The sequence below is a fragment of the Trachymyrmex cornetzi genome, unplaced genomic scaffold, assembly GCF_001594075.2.
Source record: "Trachymyrmex cornetzi isolate Tcor2-1 unplaced genomic scaffold, Tcor1.1 scaffold15, whole genome shotgun sequence".
Taxonomy (NCBI): Eukaryota; Metazoa; Arthropoda; class Insecta; order Hymenoptera; family Formicidae; genus Trachymyrmex; species Trachymyrmex cornetzi.
Window position 1 is genome coordinate 993,826 of NW_017296091.1, and position 14,081 is coordinate 1,007,906.

Here is a 14,081-nt window from a genome sequence, read left to right on the forward strand (position 1 = left end):
GGAGCGAAGCAAAAGGTACCGACGCGACGCGACGATCGTCTGCGAACCCAGCACTCTCGACACAACAGTCAAGAGACAATATTGTCGATGGGCAAACGCGGATCTCGTGCTCATGTGATTCCTTGATCAGCCGAGCGACCTTGGAATCGTGGAACATTTAAGCGTGATACATTCATGACTCCACGGTCACAAAGTTTTATTTGCAAATGATGGTAGAGGCTTTCCGTTTTTTGTCAAAAAATAGTGCGTTGTTTAATCTGTCCATCAGTCTCATAGTCATCTTTCCTGAGGATACTTGAGATACACTTGAGATTTATTTAAAAGAAAAAAAGAAGATGGTAAAATATAAGTTTTTATCAACACAGTTTCGCGATTGAGATGACTGTTATAAAGTAGTATACCAAGAAAATAATATACTTTAGCAAAAATTTTAATTATTTTATTAGATTCTAACTAATAAGCGAAGCTTTATTAAACGTCTCATTACGGAAGCACTAGTGTATGACCAATCCAATTCGATTGCTTATAATTTTCATAAAAATGAACATGTTGTAAAAAATTTGTTTCCAATTGAAACACCAGACATTAAGGAATATAACAGTAAATTAATATGTATCTTAATTTATTTTTTTAAAAATTATAAGCAATGAAAAAAGCAATGGAAAATATTTGGAAAAAGCAGGTATATCGAAATGATATTTAAAGATTATATCTTTGCAAGCAGCTCAATTTTTGCCGTTAAATGATGATCTAAACAATACAGAGTATTAAAGAAATTCTCATGATGTAATGAGGAGAAAATGAAGTCAACAGAAGCCACTTAAAATCACTTCACGTCACTCGCAGGAAGTTAAATTACCAGCAACAAAAATTTTGACCAATCGTTTTACCAATGTATTCTAGATAATGCCGACGCTTTAGGCGTCGTGTCATTCGAGATCTAGTAGGACCGCTATGCGGGAAGACGGAAAGTCAACGAGAGTATACTACAAGAGAACAAACGAAATCCTATTTCTGTGTCCTAACCAAATAGCGGTCTTGGTTGGCATAAGCGAGAATGAAACCAGCGTTGACACGGCGGCACGACGATAAGAAGAGTGAATAGACTCTCGACCTTCGAAAAATGATCGTATATGATTGTATAGCTATCATATGATGTATAGGTTGGAAAGTACCTTCCGCAGAAAGAGTGAAAGGTATACGCGAAGAGGTATTTAATTTGATTAGGGAGAAATTATCTCGCGAGTGTACAACATGTGCAAAAAGCTAAATTCGGTGTGTTGAGTACACAAGCATAAAAATTACAATAAAAATATACAACATCGACGAGGTTTTTTTTTTTAAATAGAATCAAGAAATTTGTCTGAAAAAAGTATTACTCTGTTTTGCGAAAATATTAGTCGTAGTTATTTACTACTATTGAGATTACAAAACTTGTCATATTGATATAATTAGCGAACTGCGCATGCCCTAGGATTAGATAAGAATGAAAAAGAAATAAATTTTGAATCATAAATTATTCTCAGTTATGATTTAATATATAAGAAAATTGGTAGTTTCAGTCAATTAAATCAGAGAATATGTACGTATAAATTTTGAATCATAAATCATATTCTCTGCTATAATTAAAATTATATAAGAAAATTTGCGTATTTAGTTAATTAAAGCAGAGAATACGTATAAATTTTTAATCATTATTTCGTCGATATGATTTGCTAACTTGAGCGGTTATCAAATTTCAGGATTTAATATCTCGGTTCGTGAAATAGAGTGACACTTTTTTCCTGTCAGATACGTTCGTTTCATGAAAAAATGCATCGATTGATATATTTTTTATTAACTTTTGTGATTGTGAATGTTAAACTGAACAAATACCCTAAATTCTTTTAAAAGATGAATTTTCAACTGATTCAATTTTCATTAATTTTTTGAAAATTGACTGATGTTGACTACTTCGTAGCGTACGTGTTCAGACAATCACGCCGAAAATTTGTTCCTTTACACATAAAAATAATCCGTATCCTAATAAATTTGATCCTCTTAACGCCTAGAGAGCAGCGAGCGATCATACAATCGCGGGGCATAAATTCACAGAACCTACTAAAAAAAAAGAAAAAAATTTAAGATCAGATTACACTATTAAATTTATAGTGTCAAATTATATTCAATATAAATTATATTTAATTATTTGTATAGATTGCCACCTACCCAATTAATTCAAGAAAATTTATTAAATTTGACACTCGAATTTAGTTTATTATTTACTAAATGCATACATTGATATGAACAATGTTTACTTTGGAACTAACCACAGAAATGGATTGATGTACATTTTGACATACAGGAAGTTAAAAATAACAAAGTGTTATTTAACTGAAGGAATGGAGTTACCATTGCTTCGATATCTAGCAGTGTAGGTACCAAGATAAATTTTTAAGATTGATCAGAGCTCTTAGATAAAGAATGATCAAAGATATCTTAGACATAAATAAACTCTACGAAAGAGAGATTTATTTTATAATATTATAGAACAAAAGCATTCGCACGAAGCGCACAGATCTCGCGATACCTGAGACGATCGTAATTTCTCGCAGATCAAGAACGAACAGTTTATTAGAGTTGATCAGTAATTCGAGGACTATTAATAACTTGGCGACACGTTCATGTATTACACTCAAATGTTCCGTCCTGCGGGATATCCCCGGCGCGCTAATAAAGAAGATAGGAATAAGAGAAAACAGATCGTGCATAGTTATGCGCGACAGTAGTTGGCAGGGTGGTGTTACATTTGGCACCTCGGCAGCGTTCTGAAGATACGTCGGGCTACTACCGTCGGCATAAGGTGGTCCAACTTTTTCGTGCGTGGGGAACGACGTTTACGCGCGACGATCTCCAATGACGAATCACAATGACAAACACGGGACGACGTGCGCACGTCGAGTTATTTGCACGAAAATTAGTATATCGGGTAATTATGCCGATGTTTGTTCTTTACATTTTGAGAGGGAAGAGCGTGGAGAGGAAATCCATAAGAGAAACGGTAGCCGATCGTGTTGTGCACGTGTCACGTTTCTTTCTCGCTTATTATGTCACATTAAAAAATTTAATTGTAAATGAAAAGACCAACAAGAATAAATTAAATAAGAGAAAAAAATCTTAGTTTTGATCGAAGCGAATCTTGATACTTAATAACGTTCATATGTAGATTTACAATTACATGTTTCTATTTTATAATCTTAAAAAGTTCATCTTCTTTTCTGGTTCTTAATCGGTAAAAAAAGAAATCGTACGTGCTGTTTGACAAAATGTAATTTAAATCTCATTTTTCATTATCTCTCCCATTGTGATATTTTTATTCGATATCTTGACGCTTACATCATCTTAAAGTGTAATTCATAGTAGCATTTCACCGACGTTTATTTAATCGTTTGTCATTGACACACTAACCGATTTGGCAAATTAGCGAGTTGTAATTGCGACTGCCTTTCAACTCGAAAGAGTCAAGAAAATTAACACTGATCGTCTGGCATTAACTCTTAAGTCTGCGGCACAGGATACTTGTTTTCCTATTGGATTGCTTGCGTTTTAGTAAATTACTAGAATTACATCACACAGAGAACGCAGACTTTCTACTAATTTACCAAAACGCCAGCAAGCAATCTAGTAGGAAAACACTCATCGTATGCCGTAGGCTTTAGTGATTACTTGCCAGATCGTCCTTTTCTCCCTAATTGCTACCGATGCAATCCCGTGCTGTCTTACATACGATTAGATTTGGTGTCTGAATTCCGACTCCCGCTCGGTTGAGTTAATTCGCTCGGTAGCAGTCCAGCCGTACGTTATGCTAGGCTACAGGACATTAAGCCTACGTAATCCTGACGTGTAGGAGGGTAGTGGTCAAGCCTTTACGGTCTTAACGGCTTCAATTATCAACACCTAATTATACATCGTGAGCCTAACACAACATAGAAGAGTCCTTTGAGCTTACCCTCGAGCGGGCACCCTTTTGTAAATTTGGTCTTTGGAAACATGGATAGACTGTGCCTGATAATCCACAGATATATCCCATGTCCTATCATGACGTACGTCAAAAGCCGGATTTCCCATTTCACACGAACGTGAGATAATTTAATCGTAGAATCTCGATAACGATGTTCAATTAAGGATAACTGACGGCAGTACGGAAATAACGTCGATACGAAAGTAGACTTTACGATAACTCGGTGTCTAAATTCAGAACGTGGTGGTATCTACACTGTTAGATCTTTTCACTTCTTTGAAAAATCTTGAGGAATGATTTCGCGAACAATTTTTCAATCCGAAATGTGTCGCATGTATTTTGCGCGAAGGAAAGAAAGAATTAAAAAAGTAATCCAGTCTTTGACGAATGACCATGCTTTTACCTGACATCGAGCCGTCGTTTGGGTGTAGATGATGATTGTTGTTCGTCAGGGAGGCGTTATTGTTATTCTCGCTTCCGGGTATACTAACACCTCCGGTGCAGTGCTTTCCGCCCTCGAGGACATCGTGATCGAGTCGACAGAAGAGGCCGTCCTGCCTTAGAGCGAACTCATCGCCAGTCTCGAGCCGCCTCGAGCAAGCGCAACAACGAAAGCACTCCACGTGATAGATCTTAGTTTTCGCTCTCATCACATAGTCATTTTTGCTAAAACACCGGCTACACTTGTCGCACTTTGTGCCGAACAACCTGCAACATATACGAAAAAAAAGATGTAATTCGCCGTCGTGACAAATGAACACGTGAAATTCGCAAAAACGTTGATTCCTGAAGAGAAATTTAAATAAGTAGATGAGCTTAAACTTTTTAGATGATTTTTAAAAAACGTAATGAGAGCATGATGAAAGCGAAATACTCGAAGGATCAAGAAACATTTTTTATCAAAACAGAGTTAGACAATGACAGAGTTAAACAAAAATATTGCAGTTAATATTAATTAAGTGGTGAGATTTTTAGACTCCACAAAATATTGATCTAATACGAGAGCTTGTATAAAAATAACACGTGTTTTACATAGTCATACATTTTCAGAGAGAGCGCCCTTATCTTGTAACAGTACAGCCAACGTAAATCAAATTCTACCAACTTATATAAGATAGTTAAATTGTTTTTCCAATAAAAACTTTTTACGCGAATACATTACACAATTTTAATACTTTGATGAACTGAATTTGAGTTGGGTTTCAGATTTTGCCTCGGATTTTGCTATCGTGTCAAGTTCTAGGGAAAGTGGAACAAAATGATCTGATAATTAGAATTTGGATTATATATGTATAATTATTTTCTGTTTGTTATATATTTTTGTATACATATATGTGTTTACGTCCGTATTCAAAACGCATTTATAACAATGTTAGTGCATATTTAGCGTACAGCTCACGTTACATATACTATAGAATTTCAAAAATAAAAGCGTATATTTATCGATAAAAGCGTGTTCTGAATACGGGCTATTCTCTATCATTTTTCAAAGTAACTAAATGATCTTCAACTAATGTTCGAACTTGATAGTTGTTTCAATGGTTATAAATAGACGACTACATATAAATAATAAGAAATTTGTAATTTATATCCTAAAAAATCCACAAGTAACAAAAATATAATAAATTGTATACTTTTTTAAATTTGGTAGCAACATTAATAGAAGTAACTATATTAATTATTTATTTTGTTCAGAAATTTTTCATACCATTAATTCAAAATTTTTATCTATTAAATCTTGCAATATTTTTCTTGATTTCTAATTATTATCCTATATGTACAAGAATTCTCTAACTTTGACATTTTAACACGGACGAGAAAAATCATTTTATATAAGAGAAGTATATATACTTTTAAATGTCATGAACGAAAAATACGATGTAAATAATTTTAAACTTTACTAAATTTACTTATTTTATTTTACTTTCATTTTATAAAATTTACTTTATTTATTTTACTTTATATACAAAATGATAGGTTTATAAATATGGTCAAAATTATTATTTTTAACTTATGTATTTTGTCTCATTTTCTTCAAAACTTGACAACAAAATTGGAAAATTGTTAGATTCACTTCAGTATCCTTAAATAATTTTCATTTTTTAATTCGCAGATCTATGTTATCCATTCTAATAATAATTTGATTTTTTTATATATCACGCCTCACAATCGACAAGTATCACAGATATAACTTCAGACCCGACAAAAATAAATAATTTTCGAACATTAACGTAGAAAATTTCAAAATTTCATAAATAAAAGATTTTTTCAATTCGATGATAACTGATTGAGAAAATAGAATTTTGTATTGATGTTCAATTAATCACTTTATTTATATTGATATATATACCTATTTAAATGGAAATTCAATATTAATCATTATCGACGAAGTATGCGTAAATTCAGTTCTGATAAATTGTTGATAATTGTTGATCCATATTTCTCATTGTGAAATAATCGCTGATTATCTGCTACAACGTTTGCACCCGTACCACTCTAATATCGAGCAGGATGAATTATAACGTTAACTTTTTCATTATTTACGTTATTTTTTTGATAAATTTCCATTCATTATTTTCTATTTTATCACATCGCGAAATTGTAAATATTTTCAGTTGGCGAAATAAAAAGCTCTGTTCTAAATTCGATAAATGCAAAACGGAGAAACATAAATTGGGCTAAAGTGACTTTATTGTCGCATCGTATATTTATTTCTGTATGTAATACACTGAGGGCCTTTTTTATACATATATATGCACACACACACACACATATATATGTATATATGTACATACATATAAATTCAATAAATAAACCGTGCGCGAACCGTCCAGCACAGGATATAATGAAATGTCCAATTTACATCATTGAAATTGAAAAAAAAAAATGCGATAATGTAAGTGAAATTGATGGCAGTGTGTAACGTGGGATTAATGGTTGTCCATCGCGTAATTGACGATCGTGTTGATGTACAATAGACATTTCTATTGTTACCATCGTTACTATTATTTTTCAAAGTCGATAAACTTTCTTTATGCGCATTAAGAGATATTTTGGCGCATTTTTTATGTATAAAATTAGATTCACATCCTCGTAGTGTAATCGAAATAAAATCGAATAACTTTAACCAAAATTACAATTTGTAAGTACTTCTATAAAATAGATCGATAAATTAAAAGAATCAACATTCCGGCTCTGAAACACCGCCTGCAGTTTTAGAAAATATAAATTATATATAATTATATACTTATATAATATTATAATTTAATACATATATATGTATAATATAATTATTAAATTTATATATGGTATTAATATGAATACACACACACACACACATATATATATATATATAATTATTGTAAATCACACTACAGTGAATTTTTATGTATTTGACTACTACGTGATGATTTTTTATATAACAATCATAACACTTTCGCGATTGTTGGCATTTGTGCCGGAAATGACCGACGCCGGGAACACCCAGAATGACGTATGAGGAGGGAGTTATACTTTGCTAATTTGAACTTTTGAACGAAAGCGACAGCAACAACAAACGGCTGTCATCGCTGTCGCTCGAGTTCGCGGCCGGATACGCCAGTCTTCTTCGAGTTACGACGACGTTCGATGGATCAGCGCAAATAAACCCGCTGCCTCAACAGAGAAAAATATTTGGTCCAGGTCGAATTCGTGCCGATGGGTTATTTGGTGGCATTACCATCGTGAACGGTAAAAAAAAAAAAAAAAACGAAAAGGAGAGAAATCCCTGCTCGTGCAAGAGATGCTTCTTTTTCACATCTCCGTCCCTATTTCTGCCATCGAAAGTGACATAACAACGAAACAAATACAATAACTTCATTTAATTTAGTAATACCACACTAAATTAAATGTAAACATTGAAAAATCAATTATGATAATTGATTGGATTATATAGTTATTAAAGCACATCTGTTATTCCGTCACCCTCGGAGAACAGAAAATCAATAATAGAAAAGAAATTGATTATCGTAACCTTCAGAACAATACAACCTTCAGGAAAAATAATCTGATAATAGACGTGACGTTTCACTTAACAAATATTTTATTACCATACAAGTTTTATTCTCTAAAAAAAAAATTAATGACAATTTAATTATAAGTCGCCAAATATAATGAAAATATATTTACAAATCCAGTCTTAAAAAATATCTACAATCAAATAGAAAAATATACTACATTTTAATAAATAATTATTTGACTAATACTAATATAACATTTACGAAGCATAAATATTTGCTAAATAAAAAAAATAATAGGAGAATTAAGTTAATGATTCTTGTACTAAATTTAATAAATATACGTTTGCATAGTAAATATTCCACTGGCACTATTCAAACAAATATTAAAATTTAGTGCATTTTTTTTCAATGTATAAAGTCTCAACAATCTAAATATTATTACGTACAAAACAAGTGGGTTTTTCTTAAATTAATGTTTATATCTGTCTCTGGAAAGATTAATGAAAAAAAAAAAGCTTCGTATATAAAATTTTCACTCAAACTTTCGAGATTTTAAGTCGGCAAAAGCTGCTTAACCCTCAAGGTTACGTAATTCCGTAACCATCGAAAGCTTTGCTCGATATTTCTCGCAGTTTTAAACCGCGGTAGCCGCGATCGAGGAGATTTCAAGTGGTTTTCCTGCACGTATCGACTAGCATGTAGCCACACGCTGGCTACGCCGGCTATTACGAATGGATCGACTGTCTCAACCGCAGCGTCAGTAATAACCATCACTGTGTCGGGTTGGTGTCGATCAATGCCACGCATCGCCTCGTCGCATTAACTCGCGGGCTTAAACTCCCGCGAGTTCTTTCGCTCGCACGAGCATATAGTTGCGCGCACCTTTTTTGCACGCGCCAACGCACGCAACGTCGTGACAGTGACGATGTGGGCATATGCGTGCGTGCGTGCGTCGCACTCCACGTGTATACCTTGGATAAAAATATCCTGAACTTTCTCGACTCTGTCGCCCTCTCCTTCTCCGATCTCTGTCTCTCGACCATTTTTCTCTTTCTTCCTCTTTTCTTTTTTTTCTCCTTTTTTTTCCATTCCTTTCCCTCCCCCTTCTCGCCTCCCAATCCAAGCATTTGCAAATGCGTATCGGAAAGAGCGTATCGCGTGTCGCCGGAGAATGTAGCGGCCGCAGTGACAAGAGGCACGATTTTGCATTAATTACCATATTGCACTGCGATCGTGAGGCCGGGGCCTCTCACCCGAGTGCCTCTTGTTTCACCTCCTCGTAGAATTCATTCGTTAAGAAGCGACACTTAACCATTGGACGATGAGACGGCTTCCGCTTGACGTACGTATCACGTCATCGCGCAATTTCGTCGTTCTCGTAATCGTGAAGAGTTAATTGCGTGGTAAAACGACCGGAAGATGAAGTGCCGAACATAAACTGTCTAAGGAATGCACCAAGCCAAGAAAAACTCAAAATGACTTTATTTTGACGTCGCAACAGTCAAAACGATGACTTTTTGTTACAAAATTTGACTATTTATCGACGTTGTGTGAGAATAAATTCATTTTGAGTTTTTGTTGACTTTTTTGTGTTCCTTGAGTGAAAGTAACATTTTTTTCGTTCCTTTAAAGATGCTCCTAAATAACTATGTTGAAAAATCGAACGTTCGTGGTTTGTGAATCCGTTGGCAAAGAAGATCCTTTCTTTCTTTTTCTTTTTCTTCTTTTTTTTTTCGTGTGGCTATAGTAGGGTTGAACAACCTTTCAAAGGAAGTTTCCCTGTCCGACTTTCTAACGTGAAGTTCTTTCAAAGAAAGCGTCGACGTGACTTACCTAACGTAATCGCGCTTGCAGTAAGTTTTGCCGTCCCGCACGAAACAGGTGCATTTCTCGTCCAGAAATTGTTGACACTCGGCACACTTTAAACACGCCGCGTGCCATTCCAGATTAGGTGCTACCCTCAGAATCCACTGATCGTGAATTCGACCACCGCAGCCAACGCAGAGCGAGGTGTTGCCTTCTGAAACACAAACAATCGGTCTACTTTGAGAGAGGGTAAGAAAGAGAGAAACCTGTTGTCGTTCACCTCCCAAGAAAATCTTAATTTTTGTTAGATATCAAAGGAGCAATGGCAATCCAGTCTCTGAATTTGTTATTTTTAACTTCCACGTATATGTCAAAGTGTAAATCAATCCATTTCTGTGGTTAGTTTCAAAGTGAACAACGTCTATATTAATGTATATACTTAGTAAATAACGAACTAAATTTGAGTCAAATTTAACACATTTTCTTGAGTTAAATTGTTTAACTCCAGTTGTTTTAGTTAAATTAATTATATTGAATAGGAGCAATAGCGGCCTATAGAAATGATAAAATAATTGAAATTGAATATAATTTGATATTATAAATCTAACAGTGTACAATCAGATTAACGATCAGGTTACGATGTAACTTTTTCCTTAGAATGGAACCATGAAAAATTTCTCCATTAACTTCAAAATAAAACTTCTCACTTTTCATGTTTTCGCCGTTTTTCTTGTTGGAAAAAGATACATATGATCGCTATGCTGAATTAGTTTTTCATACTGAATGTAATGCGGTTCAAAATCGTTAGTTTTGCACTGTTAAGTTCATAATGTCAAATTATACTCAATTTGAGTTATTTTGAATCATTTCTATAAATCTACTGCTCCTTTTCAATAGGTCACTAATTTAACTAAAACAATCGAGTTAAACAATTTAATTTAGGATAATATATTGAATTTGTCTCAAATTTAGTAACTGTAGTCATTCAGAGTTACAGAGTAGGCCTTTAAATTTGAATCAAATTCAATATATTTTTTTGATAGTTTATTATTTACTAAGAGCATACGTTCATATAAACGGTTACTTTGAAACTAACCATAGAAATGGATTGATTTACATTTTGACACATGGAGACGAAAAGTAAAAAAATATTATTTAATTCAAAGGTTAGGTTACCATTACTCCTCTGATATTTAACAATGTGCAAACATGTCTCGAGTTTTTGAAATTCTTAAAGATCCTCTTTGCTGAAAGTCATGGCCGATATAATCTGTATTTGATATGTTCCCTCCTCGGAGAGAATTTAATGTTGAATAATAACATGAGATAATAATCTTCTGTTATCTCGAGGCGATATGTTTGCGGTGAAAGCACAAAGGGAAATCCGCCTAGTGATAAATAGAATGTATTTCAGTGACACACGCGAACTTGAATTAAAACATAATCGAATGTCGATCGATCTTATCATCGATCACTCGATCGTTAGATACGTATTAGTCGCGAAATAGCGATCGGCACATCTATGACCAGCGAGGCAGCCGACAAACGAAAATAAAATCAATACTTCGATCTGCCCACCACTCTGTCATTGCTTTCGCGATCACGCATTATCAGCGATTTCGCGGATAAAGCTTACGTAATAGAATCGTGTACCAGAGAGGTAACAAGGATATTTATGCACCCATTTGCATCGTCAATTAAACGACAAAAAAATTTCTTTTTTCTTTTTGAAATTAATATATTATAATTAATTTTTTTTATGTAGAAGAAAGTATGAAAAAGACGCAAAGTAATTAATGTAACTTGAAATAAGAGAATACTAAAATTTGATAGAAAAGAATACTAAAAATTGATAGAAAAGAATACTAAAAATGGGTATAAAAAATTCATGTTGCGTTTTTTTTCTTTGGTATAAGTAAAAAGGAAGGTGAGAAATTCATGTTCCAATGAAATTCGATGACCGGTGAAGCATCTATTTTTTGTCGCCCGTTTTCGCATACGTCTCTGAACATACGATGCCGCATCTAGAAAATTAGTACATAAGAATATGTTATCGAAGAAAGATAATCGCCAATGAGTTCTACTGAGGATTTATCTAATTTGGGAAACAGATTAGTATTACAATTTAAGTATATACTTTTTATATAAGGTTTAATTCATTACACTGTTAAATAGATATATAACTTATCCATAAATCTTATCTATAGATACAATAGTAATTTCAAAAGACAGATTTTGTAGAATAATATATAGAAAAAAATTCGAAAAGTAAATAATTTATAATGCGCATCTTATCACCAAAAAAAATTTTTTTTTCATTTGGAATCTAAGAATTAATTTAAAATTTAAGTCATTCTCCGTTTTTTTTTGTAACAGGAAGAAACATCAAGTGTGATTTTTTTATATTTTAGGATTAAAATTTTTTTAATGTTAGACAATTACGCACATAAATATCATTATTTTAATTGACACATTCGCTGATGACTTCCCAAAATGGTAAATAGTATGTCTTTTGGTGACAGACAACAAATGTTTATATATTTGTGTCACTTTTATTGTGTTTATTTCATCAATTTTTCTCTTTTGTAAGATCTGTATAATAAATCATTAGCTTAAAGTTCAAAATTCTATTGCATTAATATTCTGTGTAGAAAGTATTTTGTGTATATATATATATATTAAATATTTATTTCATTATTTTCTGTTTTATTAATTGTTTAAGAAAGAATTTCATAGTTTAATTTACATATTTTTAATCACGATATATCAAAATATTATTTAAATTAACTATTTCGCTTAGAAATAGTTTTTTATTGTAATTTAATATTAATAAATATTCCCTAGTTTTTCATTTTATTTCGTTTTCGTACATAAATTATTTTCATCAAAGTTGAAATTGAATTATGTTCAATTTTTAGTCGCGTTTATAGTTCATCTCCTATTGTTTACGAATAAAAATTCGTTAATATCTTCATACAAAAATTTAATATGTCATTTACATAAAAGAATAGTAGTAAATGCGTGCGATATTACAGTACGGTCGCGAACGTGTTATAACATGTAACAAATCTATAAAGAGAAATTTGTTTTATATGTTGGAAATTATCTTCGAAAATATTTATAACTTTCCATAATATTACATACATTACCGAGACATATAATTAAACGTCAAAATATAATTAAAACGATCAGTTTATCGTATTTAAATAAATATCGTCTATATAAATATGTTCTGCATAAATTTTCTACATAATATAAATATTTAACGTCTACCGAAAAGAGCAATTCGATATATCATCCATATCGTTAGTCTAGCAGCAGTGTGGGAGCTATATTTAAAAAAAAATTATCGAAGCACCAGAGGTTAGCTCGCGGTTAAATTAATCCACTTAACGAGAGTATGGTATAATTATAATTCATAGCCAGCAGTGGAGAGTGGGTCGGACGCGCTGTCGACGGTAGATACGAAAAAATTAGAGAGCTTGCGATCTCTACGACATGGACGAGAGTCGCGTTCAAAAATCAAAATCACGGTGCAACAGACGACGTTTCCTCAGAGCTCTAGATGTACCAGAGTAGCGCAAAGATCCCCACTATGTTTAATCTAATAACTATATTAAAGAGTTAAGATCTGTTTTCTGTGACTCAACTAGTGTACACTTTTGAAACTTAAAGTGAGATAGATACATATGTTTGACATTTGGCAAAGTGAGAAAGAGAGTCCAAGTGCAGTCTAGTGCAGGAATAGAAAAGCAAACCTTAATAAGCTTATATACTTATTCGTTACCTTATTTACTAAGCTTGCTTATTATTTATTACTTACTTATCGAACGATAGACCATCAGGTCAAAAATACCAGTCAAAATTGTCTGTCAATACACTGAAATCCAAATGTGTAAAAATGACTTCGATATATATGTGTGTTATTTAATTTTCCATGTAAAAGTGACACTATACTACACATTAAAATGTGTAAATCCATATTTACATGCAGTGCATTATTTTTATACGGAAAATTAATCACACACATAGGTATATTGAAGTCACTTATTACACACTTGGAGGTGCAATGATGGCAAAAAGTCGTCGGCATTCGGCTCAGATCAAAGGGTAGCGCTACTCTGCAGGTATATCTAGAGCTGTACGTTTCGTTCGAGACGCATTGTCACGCGAGTGCGTGAACGAGCTCGGCGGCCACGAGGAGAGGAAGTGCGCCAACGAAGGCGCGTCGAAGACCATCAGGGGCGTACACGCCTGGGCGGCGCGCATCTACCGTC

At 33.3% G+C, this 14,081-nt stretch overlaps 1 protein-coding gene across 4 annotated transcripts in view; it reads right to left on the reverse strand.

The window, feature by feature from the left end:
• tup (LIM1_Isl and LIM2_Isl domain-containing protein tup) overlaps nt 1-14,081 on the reverse strand; it is a 38,131-nt gene that overhangs the window by 4,939 nt on the left and 19,111 nt on the right. For all 4 annotated transcript variants that reach the window (XM_018502860.1, XM_018502859.1, XM_018502858.1 and 1 more), the window contains exons 2-3: nt 9,832-10,018; nt 4,404-4,708 (exon numbers count right to left, since the gene is read on the reverse strand). In XM_018502860.1, the coding sequence (XP_018358362.1) occupies nt 4,404-4,708; nt 9,832-10,018 (492 nt within the window). The remainder of the gene's footprint in view (nt 1-4,403; nt 4,709-9,831; nt 10,019-14,081) is intronic.